This window comes from Malus domestica, chromosome 14, assembly GCF_042453785.1.
Source record: "Malus domestica chromosome 14, GDT2T_hap1".
In the NCBI taxonomy this organism is placed as follows: domain Eukaryota; kingdom Viridiplantae; phylum Streptophyta; class Magnoliopsida; order Rosales; family Rosaceae; genus Malus; species Malus domestica.
This window is the reverse complement of record NC_091674.1, coordinates 564,712-583,055: the sequence shown is the minus strand read 5'-3', so window position 1 is coordinate 583,055 and position 18,344 is coordinate 564,712. Positions and strand designations below refer to the sequence as shown.

The following is an 18,344-nucleotide window of genomic DNA, read 5'->3' as shown; positions in this document are numbered from 1 at the left end:
TTCCAAATCTGCTGATCGTTGTGCGCGCTTATTTGTATCAACTGTTTGACTTGTGGTAGTTATATGGTTTGAATGATTAATTAGCCATGATCTTTGGACAACCAATCACGTAATGCGAATAACAACCTACGGGCATGTAGCTCGACTCGATAGGCTTGAGAATCAGAGTACGCATAAAGAACGAGTGAACAAATGAATTACAAAACGAAAAGATTACTCAGTTAATTAAACGGAAGAGATCAATACAAATTTATCAAAATAACTACATAACTTGTAAAGACTACATTGTGATTGACTTAATTCTCATAGTAAAATATAAGCTATATTTATAGCGACATAAACCTAAAACACCCTAATACATAAATACCAAAAATAATCTAATACAAAATCAACTCTCGAATTAATTTCTTAAATAAACTAATAAATTCCAACAGATAGTTGTCGTGATCGGTTGTTGTTATGGCTTTGTTTTGGGCTAAAAAGTTTTCGGGCATGCATGGCTCATGTCCATGAACCTGGCAGAGGTTAATAATTTGTTAACTCTCTTCTAATTTCTAAATGCCATCAGTAATACACATTTTCTCACTGCGCCGCCAGACAAATGCATTTGGAACAAAAACAAAACATAATTACCTCAAAAATTTAAAATAAAAAATAAAAAAATTTATGCTTTGACCAGGTGCTAATTAATAAAGCCGGCATTGTCTTTGAATTTGCAAAGAAAAGCATTGATCTTCTTGTTCTCTGCGTGAGACTTTATGATTAGGACTGTTTCACAGGTTGTTTCTCCCTGTGGCGGTGGCCGTTTTGGGACCTAGGGAAGCATATAATAAAATAGAGAATTACAATGGTTGTAACTTAACTTGGTGGTTGTCTTATATAAAAATATCTCTCGACTATTTTACGAAGTGACACTTTAGAAAAATTAGTTGATTGTCATGAGATATGCATAAGATGAATACTATATATTCGACCTTGTATTGGGTTGTTGAATGAGACGATGTTCTCATTTAATTTAACTTTTATAAAGAAAAATTTGTAAGAGACTTGTAACCGAGTTGATTAGAAATAAGTGGAGAAATAACACTAAGTTGTAGTTCTAGGTGACAAAAGAATCAAAAGTTAAAAAAAGAATAATACTTGCATTTTCCCCTTTCAGGTTGAACTCATTCTCCCATTGCAAATTACTTATCTTTGCTGTATCGGAATAGTCCGACTCCTAAATCTCCATTTGAAGATCATCTCCACAAAAAAATCATTAGAAGTGTGAGAATAGAAAAGTGAATAGTGATTTTGGTGTCACCAAGCTTCAACAAAAATAATTGGACAAAAATGTCCCCATGACAAAAAACTTCAAAGGCATCCCAAAATAATGCATCAAATAGGGCAAGGGCATTTTCGTCATTTTAACAATATTATTTTTAATAATTTTGTTTTTTGTGGTTTGTTTTTTTGTTTTTATTATTTATTTATTTATTTTTAATTAGTACCTCACAATAGGCTAGCAATAATATGATTCAATTTCTCTATTTTTAAACACGTTCAGAACATCTTAGGAGGCGTGTAATGCCGGTTATAAAAAAGGTCTTCCACATGCGGATAATAATGTGATTAAATTAGTTGTCAAATGATTGTTTTATTATTTTTTTTATTTTTAACAAGCGATATTATCTACACTAAGGGGGAGAAGGTGGACTTGGCCTCGCAATGGGCTAGCAATAATGTGATTCAATTAGTTGTTTTTAAGTATTATTTTCTCTATTTTTAAACACGTTCAAACATCTTAAAAGGCATATAATGCCGATTAATAATAAAGTATTTCACACACGGATAATAATGTGATTAAATTAGTTGTCAAATGATTTTTTTTAACAAACAATATTATCTACACTAAGGGGGAGGGGGTGGACTTAGCCTCACAATGAACTAGCAATAAAGTGATTCAATCAATTGTTTATTAAATATTATTGTTCGTGGCTAGAATTTCCGTTGGGAACGTTTCCTAGACGAGGAGCACACAGCTCCCCGAGAGGTTGGCGCCGGCTGATGCTTTCTGTCGGGCTTCTGCTCACTGGCGGGCTTGTCAGGCAAATCTTGTCGGGCAAGGCTGAAAGAGAAGGACAAGGTTAACTTTGAAAGGTGCCTTTGTAGTGCCTTAGGTGTAGGCCTTGAGGCTCACAATCAAGATTAACTTTTAGATGTTCAGGCGTGCCACTGCCATCTTTAGCATGACAGATGTAAAACAGATGTTGAGTTTTAATTGTATATATACCCGAGTGGCTGTTTTAGTTATGAAAGGTGCATTTGTGGGGCCTTAGGTGTAGGCCTTGAGGCTTCCTATCAATAACTAACCCAGTACTTGAACATATAATGTTTATTTCATTGATTGCAGAAGTGTTATGACTATTATACTTCTAATTACCCGAGCCCGAAGAGCAGAATGAATCCAAATAGGTGCCTTTGTAGGGCCTTAGGTGTAGGCCTTTAGGCTTCCCATCATAATTACTTCTATACTCAAATGTTCTACGATAATCATAATATAACAGAAATAAAACTAGGAAATAGGTCGATTACTTGCGCTCCAAGTAACTTCGGACTTCTTGTTATCAAAGACTGTCGTGGATGGGTTAAGTCCACATAAGGTTCTTTTTTATGCCTTGAGACCAAGGACTTTTGAATGATCAATCTTACATGCCCGAGGGTTTAGAACTCAGATCTGATTTAAGTTGTGACTACATATTCCAATCGGATTCAAGCACTGAGGAGTCTTTTAATCATCAACTTGCTAGAACTAACTTGGATACAAATGGAAGTATACAACATATTACTAGACTTATGAATGAAAAGACAAAAACAAAGAGGGTCGGGCAAGGTTTCACCTTGTCGGGCAAGACTGGTCGTCTTGCAACTTCCTATCTTTGTGATTTATAGAGGGGCTTGAGAGCTTTAGAAAGAGGGATAAGGAGATGAGTTTAAAGAAGGAAATCAATACTACATCAGGATTTATACAAGGTAGCAGAGCTTTTACAAAGGCTTTGGGTGAGGGTTGATCCCGAAAAGGATGAAGGCTTGCGCTGACTACAGATTCGTTGAAAGCAAATCTGGCTTGAGCAAAGTTTGTACTTGTATTTGTTTGTTTGTTTGAGTGTCCTCATCTCTGATTTCTCTTTCTTCTTTTATAGACAGTTTGGCTTGGTCTTCTGGAGCTTTAACCTTGCCCGAATGCAGCTTGAAGGGTAATGACTCATCAGCTTTTTACTTGTACTGCCACTGTAAAGTGCTTTTGGGCTAATTAGCTGGCTGGTCTACACCACTTGGTCTCTAGGTAGGTGAACAAGTGGTTCAAATGATCTGCACCTAGTCGGGAAAAAGCCCTTTTCTGCCTTTTGGGCTTTGGCTGGGCTTCGGGCCCCTTTCCTTATAGTCCTTCTTTTGGGCCAACTTCCTTTTGAGCCCAAAGTTCAAGTTTTAACCCAAACAATTATTTTCTCTATTCTTAATGTAAATTCTATAGAGACCGATTTTATTACGTGAATTCAGTTGTTTTAATTAGTTTAAGAAGGGTTTCTTCTAGCATGATCTAAGATTATTCATTTACTTCAAATATTTGACTTTCCTTTTTTCAATTTACGCATATAAATACATTTTAAACGTGTAAATCGCGTGTAGTACGCTGTGATTCCAAAAATGCATTCTGCACGCATGTGAGCGCGTGCATGAAGGCTAGTATGCATAAGATGAATACTATATATTCGACCTTGTATTGGGTTGTTGAATGAGACGGTATTCTCATTTAATTTAACTTTTATAAAGAAGATTTTGTAAGAGACCTGTTACTGAGTTGATTAAAAATAAGTGAAGAAATAACACTAAGTTGTAGTTCTAGGTGACAAAAGAATCAAAAGTTAAAAAAAGAATAACACTTGCATTTTCTCCTTTCAGGTTGAGCTCATTCCCCCATTGCAAATTACGTATCTTTGCCGTCTTGAAGCAGTCCAACTCCTAAATCTCCATTTGAAGTTCATCTCTACAAAAAATCATTAGAAGTGTTTAGTTATCCAATGTATCAAATAAGTGGACAATTCATGATCAATATGCTACTTGGCACCTACATCCTTGATTTATTTGGTACAATTGGATGACAAAATTATTTTCTCCTTCAAAAGAAAATTAAGAATTTGGATGGTTCCGATTATAATTTCCACGACAAAGATATATTATTTGCAAGTGGGAGAATGAGTTTGTCCCCCAAAGGGAAAATACAGTATTATCTTTTTTTTTTTTAAATATCAACCCAACCCTAATCTATAACATTCACAATTCGGATTTGGCTTGAGTTCAGGTTGATATAGGTTTATATGAGTTCAAGTTTACTTGGGTTGGGTTCAAGTTTGCTCAACTTTATTGAGTTCAATCTCGTAACATTTTATGCTGCAAGACTTTTTAAAATTTTGAATCAAGCAACATCAATACTAGTTAAAATTCAATTTTACGCATAATCATCCATAAAGTAGTTAAAACAAATAGTGTATAGATCATTTCTAATACATGAACCATACGAAGGTGAAATAAAATTAAAAGAAAATATCAAAGTTCTGACAAAATAAAACGTAAATGCAACATTATCATTCATTGTGCAATTACTGTATCCAAAACTTACCTAGTTATATAATATGAAGCAGGATGGGTCATATGTGCATGAGAGAATTAGGACTAGAAATTTGGTTAGGCTTAAGTTGACAGCGACGGGCAAGCCATCAAGACGATCCAACAAATAATCAAGTTGAGATCATGTTGGATTTAAGCGGATTTTTATTTCATTCTAAAATGCCTAATCGAATTTAAAATCAAATTAAGCATATACGAATTTAGTTGACCCAATCCAAATTGCACCACAGACAGAAACAAACTACACGCATTATCTTCCCCGCCTTTTCCTTCCGTCCCTTAACCTTAGTAGGGAAAAAGCATAATAAAGCCGACCATGCCATAACCTATTTTATTAGCACATAGTCTGGTGAGCCGACCAAAGGAGGTCTTCCATATTTTTATCTTTTAAGTCGAGGGTTTCGATGTATATTCAACCATTCAACATCTTATAAATAGACCAGACAACATGCATTCTCACACCAGAATACAGATTAGTACACCCAAGTAAGAGCTAATACAAAGATTAATATCTGCATTATCAAATCAATTAGCTCCAATGGCTTCCAACAAATTTGTCACCCTAGTTACCCTTGTTGTAGTCCTTCTTCCTACAATCGCCATGGCAACGGACTATGTCGTCGGAGGTGATAGCGGCTGGAACACTGGTGTTGATTATTCAGCGTGGGCCAAGGACAAAATGTTTCATGTTGGTGATGCACTAGGTAATACACACACACAATATATATATAGATATATATGCGAGATTCACAATCTGACAAATCATATATAAGTCTGGCAAAAGAACATTATTGTTACCGTACACATAAACAAATGATTAATTTATAACAACGTATCATGCAAATTTGTACGTGCATGCAGTGTTCAAGTACACGAACCCACCCCACAATGTGTTCAAGGTGAACGGAACTGGGTTCAATGCATGTGTTAAACCAACAGAAAATGATCAACCACCACTTACATCTGGAAACGACAGAATAGAGCTAAAGACTCCCGGAAACAAATGGTACATTTGTGCAGCTGCCGATCACTGTAAATCGGGACAGAGGCTTGTTATTACTGTTATGGACACCGCACCTGCATCTCCTCCATCCTCCGCCGTTCGCGGGATCATCATTTCTGGATACCAAGTCTTCGCCGCCGCCGTCGTCGGACTCTTCCTTGCTATTGCAGCCTGATGATATATCGATCGACACATACAATATGCATAAATACACCAAAAGACATGAATAAGTATAACACATGTGTTGTTCTTATAATTTTAATTTTGTACGACGTACAATAAGAGAATTTAATTCTGTATTAGAAGCTAGCATGTTATGCAATTGCTCAATCACAGAGAGTCTGCTCTTCTGTCATCAATCCAAATTTATTATTGATTAAAATTTAATAACATTTTTGCATCTGGTTAAATTCGTAAGACTAGGATTCTCTTGTCCCCTTTTTCCATCCCCTCCTCACATATTCTCTTTCTATAAAAAATTAATATAAGATATTGACGTAGGTGATCGTTCAAATAAGAGACAGAAAGGAGAGAGAAAAAGAAAGAAAAGAGAATCCTACTCCAAATTCGTATTGGTGTTATTTGTTTTGGTCTACACATGGGAACGTACTGAACTTCGTGGATAAATCGTATTCATCATCTCAAGATTGCCATTGGCCCACTGCTAACACCTACGACTTACTTTTCTCAAAGCCTAAATGCTTCAAGGCGAATAATAGGAATCCAGATCCTGATCGGATTCTATTTGTGAGGATATTAGAATTTGTAAATTGTGTCTAATCATCGTACACTGTGATCAGAAATTATTTTTAAATATTTTTATTTAAAATTAAACAAACAACACCTGATAAAAACTAACCACACAACGTACGATGAACAAATACGATTCACAGATCCCATGATTCTCGTCAAAAGGATCCGAAGAAGATCCTGTTGGGAATAATAGTAAGGAAATAAAACAAAATATTCCTCATTTCACAATTATATAATAAAAAAAAAAATAATCTGGTAAATTTAAACGATTACACGATGTAACTTAATGTGCACACCGTAAAGGGCAACCTTGGTATAGTAATACCAACGTCATTTTGCATGATTAAATATAACTTTAAGATAATTATGTAACTTTTTGGAGTGTATATTTGAATAATTACGGTATAACCATACCTTAGACTTTATGGGTTAACGTCATATTGCAACACGATAACGATCTGGTGTAAGTGCATAATGTTCTCTAGTAATATTATAAGTTTATACAGTAATAATACGTCATACATATAATAATAAACGTTAATATAGTAATAATCTCGTCATTTTTTGTCGTTAACTTAAGCTGTATCATTATTATGTAATCTTTAAATGTAATTTTAAATCATCATAGTCTGTCTTAAATAATACCAATTCTTTGTATTTGAATAAAGTACCGTAGAATCTTCCAATAAAAAAATTACTCTATCAAGAACAAAAATATAACTTATTATATTAACATCTCATAAATTGTTGAATAAACCCAACATACTTAATACACCCCACATTTGCTTTTTCACTTAAAAATTATCTTAATACACCCCACATACTTTCCCCTAATACCCCCACACCCTACATTCTCAATATACACCTTATATTTTGTACATACATCCCACATCTTCTATACACCCCACATCTTTTATAAGAGAAAAACAAAGCCAAAAAATCAACAAAACCCTAGTAGCAAAGAAACTGATGAACAACTGCAAAAATAAGGTGTTGTACTGATAGGAGCATATTTATGCGACTGAGTTAGCTTGTTTTCATACATTTATGTTGTTATTTATTAGTTAATTATGTTTTTAAGCTATTTTCGTGTGTTTGTAGGTCCATAGGCCTTATAAAGCAATAAGGTGCATTTTGGTGCATTTTGGAGCAGTTTTGGGCTTAGAATGGATAGCACATGCATGGAGCAAGGTGGATGGACGAAATTGAAGACTAAAGAGGCTTGTAATGTGTTAAAAAGAAAGAATAATTAATGACAAAGAGCTTAGCAACCAAAGAAGAAACATAAGTCAATATTACCTTATTTTGATCTAATCTTTCCTAATCCTCAATGTCCCTAAGTTCCAACAACATTCCTTGTCTATTTCATTCACTCATTGCCTAACACCACCCTTGTTCCCTCCATCATTCCAAATTTCTTGCATCAATCATCACTCAACCTTAACCCTTGACTCATTTCTACACCATTCCACCTCCATTTCCTTTCTCTACCATGTGCACAATCATTCATGTTCCCTACTTGCATTCATTGTTGCAACACCACTCTATTTTATCCCTCATGCTTTGCATCATTACTTCACTTTCACCTTTGAATCATTTCAACACCACTCCATTTTACCCATGCTTTGCATCATTACTTCACTTTCACCTTTGAATCATTTTAACACCATTCCATTTTACCCCTCATGCTTTGCATCATTACTTCACTTTCACCTTTGAATCATTTCAACACCACTCCTTTGAATCATTTCAACACCACTCCATTTTACCCATCATGCTTTGCATCATTACTTCACTTTCACCTTTGAATCATTTCAACACCACTTCATTTTACCCCTCATGCTTTGCATCATTACTTCACTTTCACCTTTGAATCATTTCAACACCACTCCATTTTACCCATGTTTTGCATCATTACTTCACTTTCACCTTTGAATCATTTCAACACCACTCCATGTTCCCCTCCATTGCTTTGCACTTCCTCTATAAAAGGAAGTGTGTGTAACATAAATTTAGTTTATATTTTTTTAGATCATTCACTCCCATTTCAATACAACCTTCATCCAAACACATCCATTCATATTTGCATCCATTCCTCCATACAAACAAACCTTCAAACACTCACCGACACCTTGTGCCGTAGTAAAGGAAGGAAAGCTTGGACGTGCGTGTTGTCAACTTGGATCGTTGGAGCGTTTAGGTGTTTTCTTTCTTTTGTTTCCAATGTTAAATTCATTTTCTGATTTTGTTGCAATTATGAGTGGCTAAACCCCCATTTAGTTAGGGGAAGTTTGAAGCCATGAACATGCTTGAGATATGAATTGATTTCTTCCAATTGTGATTTGATAAGTTGTGATTGCAATTCAATTATCTATTTTATTCATAACTAATTCTTGTATGTTTATTAAGGATGCATACTTAATTTTCATGCATGAATTAGATGCTAGAATATAAATGAGTTTCACCTATTCGTTACAAGTTTATATTCATGAGTAGTGAAGGTTGTTTATCACAATCGCGTTAATTGAATTCTTGGCAATTGTATCATGCATTCATAGTTATAATTGTCTCGTCAACACTTATGATTTTCATTGAACGTAATGATCTCTGATTGTATCTCTATTATGCATTCATATAGGGGACTTTTAGAGAATGATTTGGGTTGTCGCATGCATTCATCCAATTCAATAAGTAAAGGAAAATCTAAGGGTTAATTTGTGCATCACGGTTAATCTGGGGTGTTGAGCACAATAGTTTATTGAAAAGCAATTGGAAATTGATTCATGTACAAGTGTGTCATGTGTGAAGAACGGACCTCTAACTAATCCATCCAAAACAACCAATTTCGTGCAAATCTGTTTAGTTCTAGTTTTTCTTTTGTTTTACTTTATTTTCGTCCAAAACCCAATCCCCCTTTACTTTAGTGTGTCTAATTAGTTAGAATTTGTTTTAGTTTGTGTTTTTAAGTGTTTTGAGTCTATAGAGTCTAGTTAAGTGTTTTTAAGTTTCTTTTTGTAAGCCAGTTTAGTTTAGATTAGCAATCCCTCCTAATCCCCGGTCCAGAACGATCTCTACTTATACATATACTACAATTGTCAAAAGAGGGTTTAATTTGAGTGCTTAACTTTCATCGCATCAAATTTTGGCGCCGTTGCCGGGGATTAGCAACTTTGCTAATCCCTTGTTATTTCTTTTAGTTTATTTTCGTGTCTTTTGTTTTTAGTTACTGACTTTGTTTCTGTTTGTCTTTTATTTATTTATTTATTTTTTGCTTTACTTTTGATATTTGATTTAGTTTTGTTTCCTTGATTTCAGATACTAGAGAAGTAAGACATGGATTTTGCTACCATTCAAGCTCAATTGACGAAACTTACTTCTCAATTGTCACAATATGCCGAAAGGACCACAATGCAAAATGTCCCTACATGTGGTGTGTCCTATGGGCAAGGATATCCAATTAAGCAATATTCTCAATTCGCTGCGAATGAAGATGCTTGGGGTTATCAAGGCCATAGCCAATCATGGGACAACATGTTTTCCAACACTTACAATTCGGATTGGAGAGATTATTCAGATTACATAGAACCTCAACAATTCCAACAAGATGGATATTGGCAACAAGAAAAGGAGTTCCATTCAAGACCTATGCAGCCATCACAACCTCATATACAATATGCTCAATCAAACTCAGGTTCGTCAATAGATTATGATCGAATTTTTGATGAAATAAATTCTTTGGTGCAGGGCTCACAAAATCAAACCAAGGAGGCTCAACAAGATAGATATTGGCAGCAATCTGATAAGTTTTATTTAACACCTATGCAGCCACCATAGCTTCCCCTACAACAATTCCAATCAAATTCAAGTATGTCCACAGATAGTGATCAAAATTTTCAATTACTAACCTCTTTGGTGCAGGGGCAGCAAAATCAAAATGAAACTATGCTCAATCAAGCTAAGGAGATGAGCGAATTGAAAAATCAACTTGGAGAGATTATGGAGTTCACGACACAAATTCAAGAGCAAAGTGAACTCTCCAACTCAACTATTGAAAATTTGAAGGAAGATTTTGAAATCCATGATGCTATCACTTTGGGAAGTGCTATGGAGGTTGGAGGTGAACTCAAGACATCCAAACCAAGCCAAAACATGGATGAACAGCTGATGCTCGAAGAAGAGGAGAATAACAAGGCCACAGTAAGGGAAGAACCACCCTTACCGCAACCTTATATGCCCTTTATGCCGTCCACTACAACCAAGGTAAGCCTAAATTCAATTCGTCTTGACCCCGTTTCACCAAATATCCTTATTCCTTGCAGGATCAAGCAATCCAAGGAAGAAGAGGGTGAGAAAGGCATCTTCGAAACCTTTCCAAAGATTCAAGAGCAAGAAGTGGATGGGGAATGTCTAGAATTCATCAAAGAAGATACACTTGAGACGAAAAATCCCATAGAAGTTGGATTTTATGACATGGGACAAGTCATAACTCTCAAAACACCAAATCTAGCCAAGTCCAATATCTTTGCAACCTTAAAAAATGTGGTGTTCGTAATTGAGTTTGTGTCGGAGCAAGCAAGTAAGCCATCTTCTCCAACTTTGATTTTATTTTCTACTAACTTGCTAATTTTGATGATTCAGGCACCTACACTAGAATTTAAACCATTGCCGGATCACGTCAAGTATCACCTTCCATTCAAGGATCAATTCCATGTCGTGAGACCTATTCAAGCTTAACTGGAGGTATCGTCCGGCTGGAAGACGTTAAAGCAAGCGCTTCTTAGGAGGCAACCCATGTATTCAAAAAAAAAAAAAAGATCTATGAATCGCTCTACAATCAGTTTTGCGTTTCTAAAAACTTTCCCTTTTTTGCATTTCTATTTTGCCATGATTGCAATTTTTTATTTTTGTTGTTTATTTAATTATTTTTGGGTGTGGGTTTATTTTTGAAACATTGATAGATATGCAAGATATTCTTACATTCATTTTCATGAAAAAAAGGAACATTAAGAAGGAAATTACAAGAGGGAGCCTTCACAAAGGCTGCTTAGGAGAAGTCTCAGTAGTCAGCAGAGCCTAAGCAGTCGGCGGAGCCCCAGAAGAAGGAGGCAGTGGAGGTTGATCATTTGGAGCTTCAGTACGCGGTGCAGCCCCAGAAGACGAAGGCAAATGCTGTTGGAACAAACCCACAAACCGCTGATGATCAAGTAAAATCTGACCATCAGATTCCTGCATCTGGTTAATCTTCCTCTTCATGTTTGTAGCATAATTATGTGCGAGCCTGTGCAATTGTTTATTCTCATGCTTAAGCCCTTTAATCTCCTGGTTGAGACTCATCACTTCAGTCGCCAATGATTCAACTTGACGGGTTCGGGCAAATAGGCGTTGGGCCATATTAGACACGAAACCTGCGCACTGCACACTGAGAGCCAGAGAATCCTTTACAGCCAACTCATCAGACCGTTTGGCAAGTAGTCTATTATCTTTGGGAGTGACAAGGTTCCTGGCCACCACCGCAGCTGTCATATCATTCTTCATCACCGAATCCCCAACGGTAAGGGGACCAGTATGGGATATGAAGGATGGGCGCCATATGTTGTCTGGAGAAGACGAGACTACCTCTTCACCAAGGTTCAAGTCAAAACGACGGTCGGAGGGGCCAGACATTTTCACAGGTGTTAAAGAAAGAAGAGGTCGGACAAGTCAAGATCGTAGAAGTGCAAGAAGAGAGTTTTTACAGGCAGAAATTCAAGTGTGCTTTGAATGTCCTGCTTACCTCTATAAAAATCAGCACTCGATGGGATTTCAGAGATTGAAGAGGCAAGCTCAGAAATCGAAGAGGCCAACTAAAAAAAATCAAAGAGGCGCTAGCTTTCTCAAAAGATGAGCTTGCTCAGAAACCACAGCCAATCTTCTTTTCCAGATTTGTCCGCACTTGTCACATGCAACTCGACGGGATTTCAGAGATCGAAGAGGCAATTCCAGATATCGGATATGCATCTGCTTTTGCAGACGTGTCAACATCTGTCACATGCAGAGTAAGCTTTGCGGAAATCACGGGCAGTTTGTCGAAGCGCCGATTCCAACCATCTGCTTTTCTCGACGTGTCAACATCTGTCACTTGCAGAGTCAGCTTTACGGAAATTACGGGCAATTTGTCGAAGATCTCTTGTGAAGTAGAAAACACGTGAAGTTTACTATTAAATCATCCAACGGTTGCTGACAAGAGTGAAAGAATAATACCGGTTATTAATTCCTATAAATGTCATCCTTCACCCTCAATTGCAAGAAAGACATACATAACCCCCATTCTTCCCCGAGAATGCCTTTCCAACACACCCTTTCGAGTCACTCAGTGTTCCTAATTCCTTAGGGTACCTCTGCAAACAACTCATCCAAAGCAAAAGTATTTCATATCATGAAGGTTGAAAGCAAGAGTATCTCATATCATGCTTTCTTCCTGTCATTCTCTTTGTCTTTGTTTTAGGACAAGGAGAAAGAGAGCAATCAGCCAGCACTTGGTGTCAATCTTCCGATTTGGAACCAACTGCCTGAAACCCCTTCCTGATTGCTTACCTAGCCTTGCTCTCGAGTACTCATCTTCATCATCTTATGCTTCCTCTTCGTCTACCACATCTACCTGGGGAACAGATAAGGGAAGTGAAAATGATACCTCGAAGCATGTGGAGACAATTTACCAATTCATCCTCAGCTAGGGACAAGGAGAAAGAAAGCAAGAGGTGGGCACTTGGAAAGATTGAAGAAAGAAACAAACCAACACCTCTACCTCGTGCCTGCCCGCCGTGCAGAAGAATCAAGCAGAGAAGAATGCAGACTGCACAATCAAATCAGGGAACTCTGATATTCCTCGCTCAGAATTCCAAACCAGTTCAAGATCAAGGCTGTGGAAAGTCAACAAGATCATCTATCTCCAAAATTAGATTTGCGTTCTTAAACTCTACTATGTCTGGTTTTTACTTTGCTATACTTGTTGTTTGTTTGTTTGCTTGTTGTTGTGTGAGTTTATGCTTAAAACATTGAGGACAATGTTTGATTTAAGTGTGGGGGGGGGTAACTATTGTTTTGCATGAAATTTGTAGAAATTTATCACCTATTACTTCTAGTGTTGTTCCTTGCTGTTTTTTTTAAGTGTTTTTAAGCTGTTTTGGAGTGTTTTAGTGTGTTTTGATATAAAAATCCGAAAATCTCATAAAAATTTGAAAAATTGTTTTGAAAAACCCAAAAAGAGTTGTTTTTGTGTGTTTATTTGTGTCTTAGGGTACCTTCCAACACAATGATGAGGATTTGGTTTTTAATAACATGACTGTTAAAGAGAGTTATAAACATGGATGAAAATTTGATTTACTCTTTGGTGTATGCTTGGTTGTGGTTATAATTTATGAATTCACATGCAATCATAAAGGAAAAATCAATTTTGTAACATGCTTGAAAGAAGGAACTCAAATGTACGTTACAACCTTGTGAGACTTGAGCCTAAACGTTTATTTGGAGAGTTAATAATCTGTGCATTTTTGTTTTCTAAAGTCGTTGTATGATCTCATTATTCTTTGCTTGGTTGCTACCTAGAATGCGTTCATCATTATAGATCCAAATACTAGAACTCATGCCCGTTCCATTCAAAGCATGACATTGATTTGCATAACACATATCCAAGATGAAGTTGTTTAGTGAACCAAAGCCAAAATAGCCGAACCCACCTTTGTCATTTGTTTTGTACGTTTAAACCCCGTTGAGCCTTGTTTAGCCTATTTTCTTTGTTAAACCACATCATCTCCACGTAACCTAGAATAGGACTATCCATACCCTTGTTTTTGAAGTATAGTGGAGCATAACTTAGAAAGAATTCATTTTGATCAACATTATTGCAGAAAACAAGTGTGGGGGAATTTAGATTTCAAAGTTGTATTTTTTTTTGTGTGCCAAAGAAATTGGGCACGGCAGAGAGAAAAATTCGTGAAAAAAAAGAAAAAGAAAAGAAAAATAAATGCATGAGTTGCATGAATTTTCCCTTGTGTTTAAAAGTAGATTTCTGCATTCTAAAAAGAATTCTAAGTACCTACATCATTACTTTGCTCACTATTGCTTTAAGAACTTTTATTTACCCTTACCTTTCTTTGTTAGCCAACGCCCTTAACCCCATTACAACCCTTGACTTCCGTCTTGAGTGTTGTGTATTTCAATATGTGGAGTTTGAAATTGGTATGAGCATATGATATCACTGGTTCTCGCTTTTAAGTAGTGGCAATCCGTTCATGAGATCATATATATACATGCATTAATAATTCCAGAAATTGTTTCTTTGTCAAAAAACATATGTGAGTACTAGTTTTCTTGTTTACATCAATCTTCTCACATATACCTAGTATAGGGAGTGTAGTCAGAAATTCTTGTGTGAAAATAAGAGTGTATCTAGTAAGGAATTGAGGGAATTCTCTAAGGCATGTTACTACATTCAAAATGCTGTTTTAATTAATTAAATGTGAGCTAGTGAATGGTGACTATGATCAAATATGCTCGAGAGTAAGGATTGCTTAAATCTATATGAGTGGTGATCTTTGGCATGTCATGTTTCATTAAAAATCTCTGAGGCAAATGTTGGAAGGTTTAGGTTATATTTTGTTTGTTTCGTTTGTTTTGTTTTGTTTTGCTCGAGGACTAGCAAAAGTTAAGTGTGGGGGAATTTGATAGGAGCATATTTATGCGACTGAGTTAGCTTGTTCTCATGCATTTATGTTGTTATTTCTTAGTTAATTATGTATTTTAAGCTATTTTCGTGTGTTTGTAGGTCCATAGGCCTTATAAAGCAATAAGGTGCATTTTGGAGCAGTTTTGGGCTTAGAATGGATAGCACATGCATGGAGCAAGGTGGATGGACGAAATTGAAGACTAAAGAGGCTTGGAATGTGTTAAAAAGAAAGAATAATTAATGACAAAGAGCTCAGCAACCAAAGAAGAAACATGAGTCAATATTACCTTATTTTGATCTAATCTTTCCTAATCCTCAATGTCCCTAAGTTCCAACAACATTCATTGTCTATTTCATTCACTCATTGCTTAACACCACCCTTGTTCCCTCCATCATTCCAAATTTCTTGCATCAATCATCACTCCACATTAACCCTTGACTTATTTCTACACCATTCCACCTCCCTTTCCTTTCTCTACCATGTGTACAATCATTCATGTTCCCTACTTGCATTCATTGTTGCAACACCACTCCATTTTACCCCTCATGCTTTGCATCATTACTTCACTTTCACCTTTGAATCATTTCAACACCACTCCATTTTACCCCTCATGCTTTGCATCATTACTTCACTTTCACCTTTGAATCATTTCAACACCACTCCATTTTACCCATGTTTTGCATCATTACTTCACTTTCACCTTTGAATCATTTCAACACCACTCCATGTTCCCCTCCATTGCCTTGCACTTCCTCTATAAAAGGAAATGTGTGTAACATAAATTTAGTTCATATTTTTTTAGATCATTTATTCCCATTTCAATACAACCTTCATCCAAACACATCCATTCATATTTGCATCCATTCCTCCATACAAACAAACCTTCAAACACTCACCGACACCTTGTGCCGTAGTAAAGGAAGGAAAGCTTGGACGTGCGTGCTGTCAACTTGGATCGTTGGAGAGTTTATGTGTTTTCTTTCTTTTGTTTCCAATGTTAAATTCATTTTCTGATTTTGTTGCAATTATGAGTGGCTAAACCCCCATTTAGTTAGGGGGAAGTTTGAAGCCATGAACATGCTTGAGATATGAATTGATTTCTTCCAATTGTGATTTGATAAGTTGTGATTGCAATTCAATTATCTATTTTATTCATAACTAATTCTTGTATGTTTATTAAGGATGCATACTTAATTTTCATGCATGAATTAGATGCTAGAATATAAATGAGTTTCACCTATTCGCTACAAGTTTATATTCATGAGTAGTGAAAGTTGTTTATCACAATCGCGTTAATTGAATTCTTGGCAATTGTAACATGCATTCATAGTTATAATTGTCTCGTCAACACTTATGATTTTCATTGAACGTAATGATCTCTGATTGTATCTCTATTATGCATTTATATAGGGGACTTTTAGAGAATGATTTGGGTTGTTGCATGCATTCATCCAATTCAATGAGTAAAGGAAAATCTAAGGGTTAATTTGTGCATCACGGTTAATCTGGGGTGTTGAGCATAATAGTTTATTGAAAAGCAATTGGAAATTGATTCATGTACAAGTGTGTCATGTGTGAAGAACGGACCTCTAACTAATCCATCCAAAACAACCAATTTCGTGCAAATCTGTTTAGTTCTAGTTTTTCTTTTGTTTTACTTTATTTTCGTCCAAAACCCAACCCCCATTTACTTTAGTGTGTCTAATTAGTTAGAATTTGTTTTAGTTTGTGTTTTTAAGTTTGTGTTTTTAAGTGTTTTGAGTCTATAGAGTTTAGTTAAGTGTTTTTAAGTTTCTTTTTGTAAGTCAATTTAGTTTAGATTAGCAATCCCTCCTAATCCCCGGTCCAGAACGATCCCTACTTATACATATACTACAATTGTCAAAAGAGGGTTTAATTTGAGTGCTCAACTTTCATCGCATCATGTACCAGCTACTAAGCCTCTTGTTTTAGTTTCTTGACCTGTACCGTGCAAGATTAATCGCGACAAGAACCATGGAAAAACTAATCCTGAGATTTACTCAGATTATTTGAGACCAAGAACACGTCCTCCATCCCATAACTGAGCTTAAATTCTTTATGTAGTAACATCTTTTTTCCTTCTTCATATATAAATATGAATATATCTTATAACTTTCATAAGAATATACATAAAGAAAGCGCTTAAAGTATCCTTGGAGTATACGATCTATATATCTCCAAGAACTACTTTGTATTACTGTGCATCTAAATAGTACTTGGATCCAATTGAACATATTAATTTTTCCTTGTGATCCCTAAAAGAATGAAAAATCTGAAGTCTTACATCATGTGAAGCTTCCAAAACATCAATTTTGCTCAATCAACATGTTTGTAGTTTCATTGATTAGGGTTTTGTTCGACAATGGAGGGTGGGAGGGTTTTGATAATTGAGAAGATAAATAATACGCTAAAAGTGATTTGGGGTGTATTTAGAGATTTTTATTTTATTTTTTTAAAACCTAATAAGGTCAAAATTGTCATTGCATAGTAGGGTAAATAAGTAATTTAATATTAAATTTTAATATGAGATGCATTTAACATTTTGTGGGGTGCTCATAAAAAAAGCCCAAAAATATTTAACTTTAGTTGACTAAGCCATCAACTCTCCCATAACAAAACTACAAATGGAGAACTTAATATCAACCTCTCTAAAAATAAAGAAGTTGTCCTCACACTTACGTGAATCGAACAGATGACTACCATCAACCAACTTAATACTAAATACCACTAAACTAACTATAATTATGTATCTTGCTAGTAATCTGCAGGGGCGGAGGCACTCTAAGGCCACCATAGGCCAAGGCCTACCCTCATTAAGGATCCCCCAACTAACCTTTCTAAATAATTATGTATTATATTTGGATAAACTTAATATTATACTTCTTTTAGTTTACACAAAACTCTTAATTGCTATTCACTAATAGTTAAAATAAGAAGTCTCTTTTTCTTTTCAATCCCAACAACACTCGTCCTAAAAATAAATTTACAATCTTATTTTATAAACAAATCAATAGCTCTTAAAATTAAAATCTAAAGTCTAGTTTAGTTTTAGCAAAAAAAAAAATATTCTTTTACATTGCCAACTGAAGAATAATAAACTTTGAGTTTCTCCTTCTCCGCTTCTTGAAATTTTATATATTTTATCTTTGCTCTCTTTAACTTTTTACTAAATTTTTAAAATTTCATATATTTTG

General features: G+C 35.6%; 1 protein-coding gene across 1 annotated transcript; it reads left to right on the top strand.

The window, feature by feature from the left end:
* Window positions 1-5,173: 5,173 nt before the first annotated feature.
* LOC103453966 (blue copper protein 1a-like) lies at window positions 5,174-6,028 on the top strand. Its single transcript, XM_008393558.3, has 2 exons — window positions 5,174-5,372; window positions 5,530-6,028. The coding sequence occupies exons 1-2, from the start codon at window positions 5,207-5,209 to the stop codon at window positions 5,844-5,846; spliced, it is 483 nt and encodes a 160-aa protein (XP_008391780.1). The 5' UTR covers window positions 5,174-5,206; the 3' UTR covers window positions 5,847-6,028.
* The last annotated feature ends 12,316 nt before the right edge of the window (window positions 6,029-18,344 follow it).